Source organism: Urocampus carinirostris, chromosome 10 (assembly GCF_059441175.1).
Source record: "Urocampus carinirostris isolate Australia breed hairy pipefish chromosome 10, RoL_Ucar_1.0, whole genome shotgun sequence".
Lineage (NCBI taxonomy): Eukaryota > Metazoa > Chordata > Actinopteri > Syngnathiformes > Syngnathidae > Urocampus > Urocampus carinirostris.
The window spans coordinates 6,220,133-6,236,993 of record NC_142358.1 but is presented as its reverse complement, the minus strand read 5'-3'; the positions used below and the strand labels follow the sequence as shown (position 1 = coordinate 6,236,993).

Here is a 16,861-nt window from a genome sequence, read left to right as displayed (position 1 = left end):
TCTCAATACATTGTAGTGCACTTTTGGAGTTTATTGTTTTTGTTTTTTTTGCTTACTTTTTCAGTGGCTGCCTTGCAACACTTGTAGCACTTTGGATTACTTTTCTATCCTATGGATATGGGTTTTAACGCGCAAAAAAGCAACTCCTCGACCTGAAGAATTCTCGAGCCGGCGTGGTCCATAAAGCTGCTATGCCAACAACAAGCCCTGGATCACGAGTGACATCAAGTGCCTTCTGAACCAAAAGAAGAGGGCCTTTAAAAATGGTGATCAGCAGGAGCTAAAACGAGTACAGAAGGAGCTCAAAGTCCAGCTCCGGAAAGGGAAGGAGCAGTACAGGAGGAAGTTGGAGAAAAAGCTGCAGAACAACAACATGAAGGAGGTGTGGGAAGGGATGAAAACAATTACTGGCTGCAGCACCAAGCAGGGTGTGGCTGTGAATGTAGATGTGGGGCGAGTCAACCAGTTGAACAACTTTTTCAACAGGTTTGACCACTCCGCCTCATCCTCACCCCTGAGTACTGCAGCTGTCCTTCCCCCTCCCCCTCTGGACACTAGCATGGAAGACATCCTCCCACTAAAAATAACTGCAGCCCAGGTGTGTGGAGAGCTGAGAAGGCTGCGAACCAGCAAGGCAGCTGGTCCAGATGGAGTATCCCCCCAACTGCTGAAAGCCTGTGCGTCTGAGCTGGGAGACCATCTACAGCGCATCTTCAACCTGAGCCTTGAACAGGGGAGGGTCCCTCAGCTGTGGAAAACATCCTGCATCATCCCAGTCCCCAAAAAATCAAGACCTGAGGAACTCAACGACTTCAGGCCGGTCGCCCTGACATCACATGTGATAAAAACCATGGAGCGGTTGCTGCTGCACCACCTGAGGCTACAGGTCCGTCACGCCATCGACCCACTGCAATTTGCTTACCAGGAGATGGTGGGAGTGGAGGATGCTATAGTATACATGTTACACCGATCCCTCTCTCACCTGGATAGGGCTAAGGGGGCCGTGAGGATTACATTTTTGGACTTCTCCAGTGCCTTCAATACCATACAGCCTCTGCTACTGAGTAGGAAACTAAAAGAGATGGGAGTTAGCTCACACCTTGTAGAATGGATTACTGACTACCTGACAGGCAGACCTCAGTATGTGAAACAGGGGGGCTGTACATCGGACACTGTGGTTAGCAGCACAGGATCTCCGCAGGGGACCGTGCTCTCCCCGTTCCTATTCACTCTGTATACATCGGACATTAAGTACAACTCTTAGTCCTGCCATGTGCAAAAGTTTGCCGACGACACTGCGATCGTGGGATGTATCAGAAATGGGCAGGAGGAGGAGGACAGGAAATTGATTCAGGACTTTGTCCGATGGAGCGACGCAAACCACCTGCACTTGAACACCACCAAGACCAGGGAGATGGTGGTGGACTTCAGAAGAACCAGAACTCACCCGGTTCCTGTAACCATCAAAGGAGAATGTGTAGAATTTGTCCAGACCTACAAATACCTGGGTGTGCAGCTGGACAACAAACTGGACTGCCAACACAGAAGCTCTATGTAGGAAAGGGCAAAGCCGACTTTACTTCCTCAGAAGGCTAGCCTCCTTCAAAATCTGCAAAAAGCTCCTGAAAATATTCTATGAGACAGTTGTGGCAAGCGCCCTCTTCTATGCGACAGCGTGTTGGGGAGGCAGCGTCAAGAAGAAGGATGCCTCTCGTCTCAATAAACTGGCTAGGAAAGCGAGCTCTGTTGTGGGCAAAGAGCTGGACAGCCTAACAACAGTAGCTGAGAGACGGGCACTGGAAAAGCTGCGGTCAATCATGGACAATCCATCGCATCCACTACACAGCATTATCTCCAGACAGAAGAGCAGTTTCAGCGACAGACTGCTGTCACTGTCTTGTACTACGGACAGACTGAAGAGATATTTTCTTCCTCATGCCATGAGGCTCTTTAACTCTACCCGGCAGAGTAAAAGCCCACAGTAAACCACACCACCTACATTGCATATCACCGAATCTTATTGAAATATGTATTCTGTGTAGCACTATTTAGTTATTCTATATAACACGCTACAGTGGGCATTTGCACGTCACACTGGGTATTTGTATATTGTATTCTTTTTGCTTTATTATTGTATTGTTCTCAGCTCAGGGATGCTGCTGGAAATGTGAATTTCCCTTCGGGGATGAATAAAGTATCTATCTATCTATTTATCTAAAGCTTCAATTACACGTCCTCTGTGGTCACAGTTTTTCTGGTGGTTTAGCTTGGTGTCATATGGATGACAACAGTTTTTCATACGTAAATGAATACAATATTTTGTAGATTTGCGTGTGTGTGTTTCAAAATCAATTTAATTAAATAGTCCCTTAAAAAAATAAACAATGAAACACAACTTGTGCAGGTAAATGCAAACGAGAAGAAATGGATTGGCTTGTGTAATCTATTTTTCTCATATTATGCCTGGGTATCAGATTTAAGATTGTCGGCATATACAAAAAATTAAATACATTAATCAACTATTTTTTTTTTCTTCTTCCTGTCCCTGTGTAAATGTTTTTCAAATCAATGCAGCCTGCATCTCAAAAAGTTTGCCAAACAGTTAACAAAGCTGTGTGCTGTATATAGTAGTCTTTTACTGTTAATAAATAAATAAATACATAAAATAGCGCGGTTGTGAAGGCTTGCTCAGGGTCCGTCACCCCAATAATCACACTCAACCCGTGGAGTAGTCATCGGTGGTGAGGTCAGGCTAACACAGATCGACAAAAGTCTTTGATACAAAAAGCTTCAGGGCAAAGCGTCGAGCGCAACTCGCTGGAGGGCCTTCAAAGGTGCTACAGCCACACATACGAGCTCCCAAACCCGAAGACCATTCTCTAAATGCTCGACTAAATTGGAAGATGCACCTTTGACCGCGTTGTAGCTGACTTTAACCCCCAAAAAAGGAAAACATTCCAGCAAAAAGAAGACTAATTCCACTGAAAAACCTTTCACCCTTCTTCATGGCTATTAAAAGACTTTCAGCACATCCCTTCCTTACGGATAAAAAGTTTGCGGAAAAAGCTTGCTATTGATGTTGTGGCAACTCAGAAAATCAAAAAAAAAATACAAATAGTAATAAATGATTTATGATGAATAAAATAATCCTATAACAATACTTAAATAAGCAAAATAATCCCCAAAATTGTTTTTGTTTTTATAGTGCATCCTATTCATTGTAATCTTGCCCCACTAAATCCTGTTGGGACCTTCTTATATAACAGTGAGGTTCACCATGTTCTTGCAAAAAATATATGGAAAACATTTTTTTTTTAAATACTCTAAATAAGCAAAATAAGCCTGCAAAACGAGGAATATTTTTTAGTGGTGCTTTATCTCTAATCATTGATATAATCTTAATCCAGTTTGGACATTCTTACCGAAGACGGTGAGGTTGACCATGTTCTCTCTGTTGCCAGCCGGGAACGTTGTGTACTCGCAGATGTAGGCAGCCTCGTCGTAGAGTTGCAGGTTAGAGAAGACAATAGTGGTGTCCTCCAAAGATGGTGTTCGGTGGCGGACGGCCGCCTGCTTGAAGCTGACACGTTCCTTGAAAGGCGACAGCACGGAAACGCCGAGCGCCGGGTTGGCAATGGCCACATTCTGCTTGGTGCCATTCAGAAGCTTCTGCCAGGTCACCTGCGAGATCTTCACCGGAGGGTTGCTGTTGATGAAGATGCAGCGAAGCTCCACCTGAGAGCCCACGAAGCCCGACTTGCTCGAGTCCATCTGGACCATCTGGCTGCGAGCCCCTGTGGGATGGACAGAGACCATTGTCAGGAAAAAAAAACAACAAAAAGAAGGTTTTTCCTGAAATAAACTATAAATTGAAACCCTTGAGGCCCAACCCCAGCAAGTTTATTGCAGACCTAAAATAACCTTATAGAGAGTCATCAACACTGCCCCAGAAAATCATTTGATGCTCTCTGACCATTGTCAAGAAAATAATTCAAAAAGGTTTATCCCCTTTTCTCCAACATAACAAGAACCAAAAGAATGAGGAAAAGCTTCTTCCCAAAAGCCATTGCCACTCTGAACTTTCATATACAGCCTTCATGAGCACGATGTACAGTACAACTGCCAGTGTAAATATACACATATTTGTTGCATATCATTAATGTATTGTTTTCTAAATGGTTATCTTTTTATTGTTTGTATTTTTATTCTTTAATTGATCTTACTTAGCACTTTTTATTGTTTTCTATTTTTATCTTTTTAATTGATCTTACTTAGCAATAAAAGGGGAAGGCCATCAGATTCTAATATATTATATTGCTAAAATAACTATTAATGAAGCCCAACGCTGAAAAAAAAACACTTCATTGCAGACCTAAAATAATCTTACAGAGTCATCAACACAGGCTGGAAAACCGTTGGTTTCTTTCTATCTGGTCTGGAGGACACTGCCGGCTTTCGCTAAGCCAGTAGAACTGAAAACATTATGAAGGACTCCTCTTACCCAGGTAACTACCTCTCATGGTAACTTTACTTAACAGTCATTATCGGTTATTTTAAAATAGCTAAACAGATATGGATAATAACTGCAACATCTTGAAGCACTCAAAAACATCAGAACACTGCCATAGTAGTTGGTAGTAAATAAATGCCATTCTTGGGTAAAATGCACAAAATTGATTTATGAGGAAAACCAGCTAGTTAAACAGCTAGTTAGCTAGAGATACGAATATATACAGCTAATAGCTGCAATGGCCTGGCTCACAAACAACAAAACTTGGCCATAGTACTAAGCAGTAACAAATGAACATCATGCTCTGGCGGAATGGCTTAAAATAAATTTGTCAGAATAGTTAGCTAGTAAACTATAAATGCCATTTTCAGGCTGAACAGCGTATAATTGATTCGTCAGACTAGTTACTGAGTTAAGCAGCTAGTTAAAAAATTAACAGACACTGATGACAACTACCATGTCTTGACGCACCCACAAACTGCGAAACTGCAATAGTAGTAGGAAGCATTATTAAATAAATGACATTATCAGGCAAAGCTCATACCTGTCAACCTCCACGGCTCTATGCCCGTACAAACTGTCGTATTTTCCCGTACAAAATAATCGTACACCATATATATATATATATATATATATATATATATATATGTATTTATTTATTTATTTTTTTCGGAATGATACATGATGGGAAAACCCCAATGCGATTGACAAATTTCGTTTTTCCGTACAGATTTCCTTGCACGTCGTACTCGTCTTAAAATGCATGGAAACGTACAGGTTGACGGGTATGAAAGCCGCATGATATGAACTTGTCAGGATGGCTTGTTAGTTAACTAGATACGGTAGTCACAGAGGAAAATACGAAAAAAAGACTGCTACATCCCCCGCGACCCTACTGAGAATAAGTGGTGCCGAAAATTGATTGATGGAACTGCTACATCTTGACGCACTCACAAACATTAAAAAGGTGTCGTGATAGTAGTGAACAGTTGTAAATGGACCCCATTTTCAGTCGTGAACATGTGGAATCAATTTGTCAGAATGGTTAGCAAGTCCAGCAGCTTGTTAGCGAGATAGACACGTATAATAACTGCCATATCGTGAGACACAAACATCGAAACTGTGCCAAAGTACTCAACAAACAGCATCCTTCGGCGTAACGGCGTGATAAAAAAGAAAAAAGGAGCAATTCCATGCATTGTTATGGCTTTGGCTCAAACGCCGCCGCTCAAGTGACTTAAGTGACAACCTTTAGAAGTTAGCGAGCGCGACATCATCTTTCATTTCCCCGCGCGCTTCGTCCGAGGAGATTTGGAGTCGCGTGGCCCGCAAGATGACGGATTGATTCGCTAACGCGCTTTGACAGCGAGGACTAGCAACCTTGTCATGTGTACCTTGAGGAACACCTGTGTCCTTGCGCACCTCTGCTCCCCTTCATCAATGCTCGTATTAGCTCGGTGTTAGTTGCCGGTTTTTGGTGTTGTGCCAAAAAATGCCTCCCCGGCGTGAAATGCCGCCCCCTCGCCCAAGCGTTACTCACGAGACTTTATATCTAGGGGGATGTAATAAAACCGTAAAGCACAAGGCATTTGCACCTCGTTATTTAACTTGGGAAAATGACGCTTTATTTTGGACGTTCTTTACCTGTTTTATACGTTGATATTTTGACAGTTTATTTCAGCGTAATAAGCGCAATAGTAAAGCACGATTTTCAACACAACATCGGCCCGCAAGATATTTCATGAGACAGCAAATGCAATACAGTATAACGTGTGACGACCCTTTCTTAAATTGCAATTTTTGAGTAGCATTTTTTTCTTTTTTAATTTTTCGTAAGAGTACTGTACGTCTGTGTAAGTAACAGGAGCAAAGGGTTTTATGTTGTTTTTTAATATTTATTTTCCACAAAAGAAAATATTACTGTTTTGATTTTGGCGGCGCAGTGGTTAACGCGTGTGTGGCACAGTTCTGAGGTCATGAGATCGAACCTTCCTGTGCAGAGCTTGCATGTTCTCCCCATGCTTGCATGGGTTCCTCGGGGCACTCAGGTTCCCTCCCACATTCCAAAAACATGTATGTCAGGTTAACTGGCCGGTCCAAATTATCCCTAGGTATGAATGAGCAAGTGAGTTGTCTGTCTCTGTGTGCCCTGCGACTGGCTGGCAACCAGTTCAGGGTGTCCCCTGCCCACTGCCCGAAGACAGCTGGGATGGGCTCCAGCACCCCCACCGACCCTACTGAGGATAAGCGGTGCAGATAATGGATGGATGGATGTTTTCATTTTTTTTAAGAGACAACAAGAAAAACTAGAATCTAGTTTTAAGGTAAAACCCACAGAGTAAAAACTGGTTGTTAATCTGTTGACAAGATGCCACGGTTCAATCCATAGATTATTTAGTAAAACATTAAAAAGGCAAATTTTGAGGGGCTAAATTTAAAACAAAAAAACTCGATACAGAGCATTTTTTGGCGTAACAGCCTGAAAGCCACCAATGCTAGCAGAATTATTTAGCAACAGCAGTCATTGACGCTAGTCACAATGCTAGTAGCAGTAGCCTGGATTGGCAAAGCTAACATTTATATTACTGTTTTTTGTGATTCAATGCTAAGTTAGTACTGTTTTATCTTCATAATGAATGGAAAAAAGTCCTGGACTCATGGCACAAATTTGCTTTATTAACCCCTGCTCTCAGCAATAGTTGACTGGGGATAACGTATTGTAGTCAATACAGTGCAATTCATTTCAAACGTGCCACAATCTCCCAAACCGAAAAAAGGTTACTTATATAAGCCTTAAACATACTTACATAAACCTTAAACATACAAAATATACCACTGAAGCAACTGACTAACAAATTCAACATACGAACGAATGTCCAGACCCTCTGGTTCATAAGTAGGGCAGTGTCTGTATAAATATCTGACCAGGGTCATCACCACAACTGTGCATTTCATTTAAGGCAGTTAAGAACAGCAAGCCTCTTGACAAAAGTGCCTTCTACCAGACCACGCATGCAGTAATTTTGGATTGGGGATAATGGATCTCGGTGGCACAAGCGCAGTTTACTTGATATACATCTGGTTTGCCGACCACTGTTCTAGGCAATAGTAGATGGGGGATTATCGATCACAGCCACAACTGTGCCTTTTATTAATGGGACACATCCAAAAAAACTCATTTTATGCTGAACTACAGTAACGGCAAAAAAAAAAAAAAAAAAGTACAAAGTAGCAAGGGACAACAGTAGTCCTATCTCCCGTCAGACTAAGAAATACTAGAAAAGACACTCTGGTGTAAAACTCTGCTACCCGCTCTTTTTTCTCGCCCTTCCTCCCTTTCCTTTAACGAACTAAAGAAAATAAACAGGCGCTGGCGCAAATGGAAAGCAGAGGGCTGCGCGTAATTACGCAGCCGCAGAAGCCAAATCCCAGTTGTCGGAGGGCCAGGGGCGCCCACGGGGACTCTGAAAATTGGAAGAAACCTAGCCTGACGCGGCAGAGCTATAATCACAGTGTTCCATGGAAAGGTAGTCTTGAGGATGAGTCCTGAGAGAAGGGTCGCCATTACGAGAGATTTATTGTCGTTTTAAAACTGGACGACCGAGTCGAGAGAGGAAAGACTTTGACACACGCCCACTTGGACGCAGAACCGTCTGGCCGTCTACCGATTGGGTAGGAGGTGGGCGGATCGATAATATCGTCCCGGGATTGATACTTTGCCACCCATTTTCTAAAAGCATCACTTCTGTATGGAGATAGCACAGCCTTTCTCCCTCTCACCCATTTCCATCAGCCACTCTAAGTTTTTGCCCGAGTTGTGACAGAAAGGTACACTGTTAGCACTCCTGCCTACCTGGCTTTCTGTTGAATCTTGCCTACCTGGCAGAAGAAGATGCCAATTCTATGCGCACATCCCTACCAGAAGCTACAAATGACCTAGGAAAACAGTGTGGACTTATATTCAACGATAGAAAAGGAAAATGCCTGGTGTAATTTGCATACATTTCAACTTATATGTTAACCCTATATTTCATATGTTTTTTAAACATGACAAAGTGTGTACACCATCTGGCATTTTTTGTGCGACAAAGAAAATAGCTGTAACTTTTTTTTTTTTGACCAATCTCATTTTGCCCTGGCTGCAATTAGGATTGTCTCGGTCACTGGTAGCAGACAACAATGTAATTGTAGATTGCTATTATTGTCGCGGTAAACTAGCAAATGTTATCCTCAATATTTTTTTTTTTTAATTTGAGCGCGTATTGTGGCACTGCTACGTATATGAAGTTGACTGCATGTGGGGAAAAGACTTAGAAATAAAATTTAAAAAAATGTTTACACAAATGATCTTTGCTTTAATTCTACATAGTTTATCTTTCTGTGAGTAAATAAGTGTTGTGGTGTCTTTATTAGGTGTATTATCACTTATTAACGGAAATTGAAATCGTAAATTATGGGATACCTTGGCTGAGGTTGAATGCATTTGTGCTGTAAAGTGGACTGCTACTGTGGCAAAAACACAAATTTACGTAAACACATATAAAAAGCTCACCCTGCAGAGAGGAATGAGCTGCAACCAAAAATGTAAATATTTTACTGTCCTTGAACAAAAAACAGCAAATCCAATAAGAGACAAGTCACACTTTATTTGTATTACTGATTTTATCTTGAAAATATTGTGCAATGGAAGAAATTTTCTTTAGCTAGTTAACAATGTTATATCGTACTTGTATTTTGTATTATATTGTACTACATCAAAGCGGCGCTGCCATGAGCGGCTGCCTTTTCCAGCAGCTCCCCTGTTATCTCTCACTTTTTGTAATTTTCTGTTTTATTGTCTGCTTCTATCTTCGGTGTTTTTCTTCCCGTTTTGACAACTACACTATGGATTACTTCTATCCTATGGACATGGGTTTTAGCGCACAAAAATGTGTTTATCCAAGGAATCAACTCCTTGCCCTGAAGAATTCTCGTGCCGGCGTGGTGAAGGGGCCTATCGTGGAGGAAGAACCGGAGCTAGCTAAGCGGCTAGCGGCGTTATAAGTCTTCGGTACCATCTGCAATCATGGTAAATCCAAACTCACTACCAAATAAGATCAACGAGTGCTGTTGGAAAACATCGAAGCGCACAGGGCGCGCAGTTGCTGTGTTTTGCGGAAACATGGCTCACGTTTAGCATTCCGGACGCTAACGTGTAGCCACCCGGAGCTACCTGGAGCAATCCGGCTTCAGCGTCGCTATACAGAGACACGAAAGCCTACGGTAATCGGAGAGGAGACGGACTCGCTAACACGAGGCGGTGTATCCCTGGACACAAAGAAAAAGATTTCCATCTGCCGCAGGGATGTCGAACTTTTGGACTGGCGTGTGACGTCATCCACTTCGCTACAAGCACCCCTAGGGCATCATGTTAATCTGTTAATAAACAACGGGGTAGACTGCTGGAAGTGTGAATTTCCCTACGGGATGAATAAAGTATCTATCTACCTATCTATTTATGTTACCTAAGTGATTTTTGGGTTTGATTCTTTTGGACTTTGTTCTGAAACAGTTGTCATACAAATATTTGTATTTATTTCCATACGGTTAAAGTTAGAAATGTAGGTATTTAATTAAAAGTGGCTAAAATGTTTCTGCCTTGTTTATCCTAATTATATACCCTAACTCAAGGGGGAAGAGTTGAATTATTCAATAAGCATGACATTTTCTAGCAAAAACCATTGGTATTGGATCTGTATCAATCGATTACTTGGATTGGATCGATACTAACATTCCCAGTATCGCCCACCCCGAGTATTTGGGACCGTTTGGGACTTCTTTGTGTGGTCTGGCTAAAACAGAACCACCTTCCCACGCTTCGATAAGCATTACGACAAACACGAGAACGAGCCCGACTGGTTGCTATCATGTGGCTGCGGGATGTTTGCTTTTTCATCTCGGCTACAGGGAAAAGAGTAGAAGGTCTGGCCAATCGCATCGTGTCTCTTCGCTGGCCTCCAGTCGGCAGAACAATATCGCGGTGTTACTTTCAAGTGCGACCGCAAACCCGACCGTCGTCAAAGTAGAGTCTGTTTGAAGTGTAAGCACACGTAGGAACAGATTTAAATGTAAAAAGTAAAAGCAGAGGAAATTACATATTTATTTATCTTTCTAGCACTAAATCCCTAGATAATAAGAAAGCGATTTACAATATAGTTTGTTGAATTTGACTTCTTGTCTGAAGGGATATGCAGATGGCCATATGATTAGGAACCATTATTGTTACATCACAATGGTTTGCTAAGATAAAACTGGTCTATGAACATTAATAATTTATGGTAACCAAACCATTTAACCAGTTAATTTTAGGCGGGCCACAATGGCACCCTTCAGCAGCCTGAGAGGGTAAAAACGTCGTCATGCCCTGCTCTAGGCAATTGTCAACTGGGTATAGCGGATCGTGTATTTTATTCGAGGCCAGAACAGCATGCCTTCCTACATAAGTGTCATTTTCCGGTCTCTGGTCGCAGCAATATGTGACCAGGGATAATGTGTCGTGGCCGCTTGAGAGCAGTTTGCTTTTAGATGGGAAGACCGGCAGAAAGAGCCAGCGGGCATAACTAAACTTTTCTCTGTCGGCCACTGCTCTTATAAATAGTAGTCATCCGGAGATAATAGATTACAGCCAAAATGGTGCATTTTGTTTGAGGTAAGCCAGAATAGCAGGTCTCCTGACAAAAGTCCTTTCTGTCGGTCCCCGCTCGCAGCAGTTTGGGAGAGGGTAATGGATTGCGGCTGCACAAGGGTGCAGTTCATTTCAGGCAGATACAGTATTGGCAAAACAGAGCCACCATATCTGAGAAAAATGCACTCTGCCAGCCCTCAAGTATAGTAGTATATGATCGGGGATAACAGTTTGCGGCCGCACAAGTGCACTTATTTTTCAGGCTGGAAAAATAACGGGAAAAAAAGCAACTAGGCCCCAGAAAATATATTTTGCTGGTCTGCACTTGGAGCAATATGCCATCAGGGATAATGGCTTGTGGTCGCACAATTGAAGTTCATATATTCGTAAAGGTAACAACAAAAACAAGCTTACAGGCTCAACAAAAATGCATTTTGCTAGCCCCCGCTTTTAGAAATATGTGATTGGGCATAAAGGATCACGGAATATTTGTTTTAACTTGTGATGACTATAGGCCGCAAAGAATGAAGTACAAAGTAGAAAGGGATTGTTAGGTGACTTACAGTTTGGAGTTTAGAGTAATTAAAATAATAATACAATAAAACAATCAAGTCCTCAAACGTGAGAAGAAGAACCAAATCAAACTCAGCTCAAAATCGACATGCTAACAATATCACTAGGAAACGTCGCCCATTTCTTAACCTTACACGGCCCATCACATTAAAAACAAGAACACCCGTCCCCCGTTCTTTTGTCGCCCCATAAAACAAGCGCTTCCTGGAGGATACGCATCGCCCAGCTGGCCGGTGCCCAGCCATCCTTTTTCGAAAGACAATTATTGACTCATTTTTGGCGCACTCGTCCCACAAGAAACTCATTTGAGCCAAGATCTGTATATAATTCCAGGAAGTTGGGCCGAGACCAAGTCGGACCCCAACACGTTTTTACAACAGACATCCATTAATGTCGTCTATTGAATCCCACTTCAGTGGTGTCAAACATGTAGCCCGCCTGTTTCAGGCAAGCCAAGGGTCATAATCCGGCCCGCGAGACAATGCCAAGAGAAACGTAAGAGAAAAACTGACTGCAATTATAAATATGTCAACTGTATGCCGCCAAACCTGGCTGCCACTGGCAAAAAAACTTAGCCGCTACTTTCTCTCCTTGTCTCTTTTGGTTTCTTTCGTTCTCCTTTTTACTTTCTCTCCTTTTTCTCTTTCTTTCTCTCCCTGTTTTTGTCTATCCCTCTGTCTCCATTAAACTCTCTCTCTTTGTATTTATCTCTCTTTCCCCTCATTTCCTGTTTCTTTTTCTCTTTCCCCAATCGCTCTTTCTATAAATATTTCTCGGTTTTCATTTTTTCCCCGCTCTCTCTTTCTTTCTCCCCTTTTCCTATCTCTTTCTGTTCCCCCATCAGTTTATTTCACTCTTTCCCCATCTGGCTTTCGTTCTCCCTCATACATCCTTGCATATTTCTTCTAATTCCCCCAACTATCTTTCTTTTCCTATTTCCCCATCTCCCTTCCCCAATCTCTCTCTCTCTCTCTCTCTCTCTCTCTCTCTCTCTCTCTCTCTCTCTCTCTCTCTCTCTCTCTCTCTCTCTCCCCCCCTCTCTCGGTTTGTTTTCCCTCCTCGTCTCTCTGCTCTTTTGTGTCTCTCTTTCTCACAATGCTTTCTCACTTTCTCCTCTTTTTTTTACCCACTGTCATTTTCTTTCGCCATCTCTCCGTTTGTATTCATTTTCCCTTTTCTTTCTCTATTTGCCCCTCTTTATGTTTCTTCATCTCTATTTTTAATATTTATCTTTTTTTTGTCGTTCTATCAGTCTTCCGTTGTTTTTTCCTTACTTTCTCTTCAAACTACTTTTTTGGCATTGCTGGAACGCTAGCACGACGCTGGCATTTTATTTTGAAGGCTGGCGTTATAGGCGGTGATGAGAACACCACAAGATGGCTGGCAAACTTTTGTGTGAAATTTGGGGATCAAAACGTTTAGTATAAAGAGCGTTTTGTGTTGTCACTTGTTCCTACGACGACCGTGCACGAAGTATCCTCATTGGCTAGTGGCCACCCATACATGTTATTCAATCCAAAACAAGTATTTTATATAAAAGTAATACATACTTTTTTCTTTCTTGTTCATGATTTTGTCTGAGGTACCAGTGGGTAGCTACGCATTAACACATTTTTCTATCCCCCGTTATATGGCAATTTCACATTGCAATTTTATGGTTCTTTTTTGTTATTTTTTTTGTAATTATGCTTTGCATGGCTGGATATAAATGCAAACACATTAGCATTAGTGGCTAGCCTACATTGTTAGCATTAGCATTAGAAGTTAAGGTCTATGAACCTGGCATGAGCTGCTAAATTATTTTTAAATAAATGCTAAAGCGAAGCTAGCCAAGATAACAATGTAATTTGTTAATGACACCAGCAGCTATGTTAGCGATTACATGAGCTAGATCGCTACAGAATACGATATAGAAAATCTAATGGTATTTTGATTTTTTTTAATATCACAATCTTGTTTTAAGCCCTTCATGATCAAATATTGTGGTCTCTGTTTCTATCTTTAGTGTGCATGGTTTGATATTATTTCAAATACATTAACACCGGTCAAAATCATGTTTTTGATTTTTGCTTTGATGACAAAAATAAAGTCATTAACTTGCTGCTACACCTACTCTATGCTACTTTGCGCGGTTTCTATCTTCGATCTATAATCTTTTTGTGTCAATGGGCCGCTATAAACTGACATGACTTCTGCCATTCTGCTACAACGATGCATGCATAGCTTCAACATATCACACTTGGCTGCAAACATGAAAAAGGCTGTTGGGTAAAAATGGAGTTCAAAATGGAAGACAAAAAAGTAACAAAGTACGCTATATAAAAAGCAGAAAAATGAGCCAAATTTTGACTCATTTTAATGATATTGGTTGTGCAGAAGCAGAGTGCATTCAATCTTTAAATCTTGGAGACCAACGATCTTTTGCTTTTTGTTTTACTGATTTTAATTGATGTTTTTTTGCGTCTTTTTCAGATCATCTGTGTCTGAATTGGTTTAAATAGTTTTGTAAATATTTTTTTTTGCGTTTTAAGAATTATTTATAGCACTGAACAATTTATATGATTCGTTTTATTATTGTTTTGCATTTTTAGACATTTTGTGTTGCTGTACGACTTTCAATCTGTCCAGTGTGTAAGCTATTTTTTTTGGATTAAAAACATTTTTATTTGATGACTGAATATTTTAATTTATATTTCATGTGTTTAGCACGGCTCAACTACAAGTCATATGGGATTACTATTACTAAATAATTTGGTGCATACTGTCTTATTATTATCGATAATTTAGTGTTTAAAAGAAATAAAATCCGAGGTGGCATTTAGGTGCAGGCTACTTAGTGAGCCGAGGTAAAAGAGCCGGTTTTCTTAATAGAGCTGTCCTCTTAGGTGCCACCAGTAGGGGGGTGACGCTTCACATGAAGACACCATTTTGACAAGCCACCAGAGCAGGCATGTTGGCGTCAAATTCAGTGATTTTAAATAAAAACTTGTTTCATTGCATGGTCTAAAGAGTCAGGCAGTCAAGAAACATGGCAATGCCAAGAAACATGGCAATGGCAACAATTTCAGGTATTTTCAAGCACTTGTATTATTATTGTTATTTTTTACTACAAAAACATAACATTATAATTCAAGCATTTTCAAGAATGCTAAGCACCTAATGAACTCTGGACTTTTGTCTTCAGATGGTACGGTTAAAAAGTTTGTCAACAGTCGGGAATTTTTCCGACAAGTTGAGGACAAATAAAGGTCACATACTATCTGCATAAAACTGATATAAACAATACCATACAGTACATGTTAATGAGTTAAATGACATCATCTGCATCATTTTGTATGACGAAGTGAAATAAAAAATATTCTGTGGTTTGTAAAGCACGGCGCATGTTTCTAATTAAGCTCCTGTTGACGTCTCACGTCACAAATCAGACTTATCTTTGTTTTTGCAACTGACAATTTTCTTTCCTGCAGATTTATTTTGAAATCCTCCTGTCCTGCTTGTTTATCACCACTGCCAATTAGCTTCTGCTTTCTCGGCGTTTTCACAACTGTGACACTTGTCGAGGGACGGCGGATTTTTATTTATTCATATTTTTTTTTGAAGCCACGTTTTGCAGTTTGTGGCAAAAAAGTAATTTCCTCCAGCATAAATTAGCGCATGGAAGGCAGGGAGTTTAAAATATGATTAATTAATGACAAAACGTTATTTTGTTTTGGCGGGATGTTCCGTAGAGAGGGGTTTTTATTCTGTTTAAAGGGCCAATTAAAATTTGCCGTTTTTGACGGAAAAGTAAAGAAGACAAAGATGAATGGATTATTTGGGACAACCAAGGAATTATTTTTACCATTGAACACATTCTCAGTTTTTCACAATAAAATACCCAACTGATGATATACACATAAATTTACATCTGTTTTATAGTATAACATCTATATGTACTATCGTGTAGCCGTAACACAAGGAATCTCTTGATTTTCCACAATATAGCATTTTACCACGATTCTTCCCACACATATATCATACCACAATTTGTCTTCAGTTAATTTCCAATTGTGATTTTATTGCTTTTATCCAGGATACGGTTAAGTCGCAAAGCAGTGTGGGATTTGTACTATAAATATGAATGATACATGCAACCTAAAGGCCCACATTAAACCACACCACCTACATTGGATATTACCGAATCTTACTGCAATATGTATTCTGTGTAGCACTATTTAGTTATTCTATATAACACGCTACAGTGGGCATTTGCACGTCACACTGGGTATTTGTATATTTGGCTTTATTATTGTACTGTTCTCAGCGAAGGGATGCTGCTGGAAATGTGAATTTCCCTTTGGGGATGAATAAAGTATCTATCTATCTATCTATCTATCTAAAAAAAACAAAAAAAAACGCATGGGTAATTTCTCCGGGATGTTTCTATTTCATTTTCTGCCCGCGTGGCAAACATTATACAGTCAATTTTTGGGGATGCAGTCACATATAGTGTTAGTCCATGCTTCTGGCAAACCACCTATGAGCAAACCATGTAAACAGACAGATTGTCAGACTGACAATCTCTGTCAAAATGATGGTGCCTGACCAAGGTAAATGCTAATCGTCACAGTTGTATCCATCCACATATAGCTTACGCCCATGCTTCTGGCAGGCCACGTACAAGCACACTTGGTACCTATGTGTATGTGTTGTTGGAATGAAAATTCCTTTCGAAATAATGCTAGTCAACCCGGCTCGATGGCTAAATGTCACAGTTGTATCTATCTATATATAGTGTAAGTCCATGCTTCTGGCAAGTCACATCTGAAAACACCTTGTAAACTGAAAGGTCGTCAGACTAACAATCTCTCTTGAAATGATGCTAAACAAATGGTCTACAAGTTGTATCCATGTAAATACAGTATCGTATTTGTCTATTACACATACGATCACATGGGTCAGGTCCTGCAAGGCTTTCTCTGCTGGCCTGAAAATTTCAGAATCAGGTGATGTTAATAATATTTTGTCCATACCTAATAAATAATGCGAAAAAGTCTGTCAGCTTCCTTTCTAAAGGCTGTGCTGCTTCCAGATGTATGCTTTCATTTTTAAGCATTTAACCAATCACATTT

At 40.7% G+C, this 16,861-nt stretch overlaps 1 protein-coding gene across 8 annotated transcripts in view; it reads right to left on the bottom strand.

The window, feature by feature from the left end:
- nectin1b (nectin cell adhesion molecule 1b) overlaps positions 1–16,861 on the bottom strand; it is a 385,519-nt gene that overhangs the window by 283,448 nt on the left and 85,210 nt on the right. For all 8 annotated transcript variants that reach the window (XM_088345838.1, XM_088345836.1, XM_088345840.1 and 5 more), the window contains one exon: positions 3,423–3,794. In XM_088345838.1, coding sequence (XP_088201964.1) covers positions 3,423–3,794 — 372 coding nt within the window. The remainder of the gene's footprint in view (positions 1–3,422; positions 3,795–16,861) is intronic.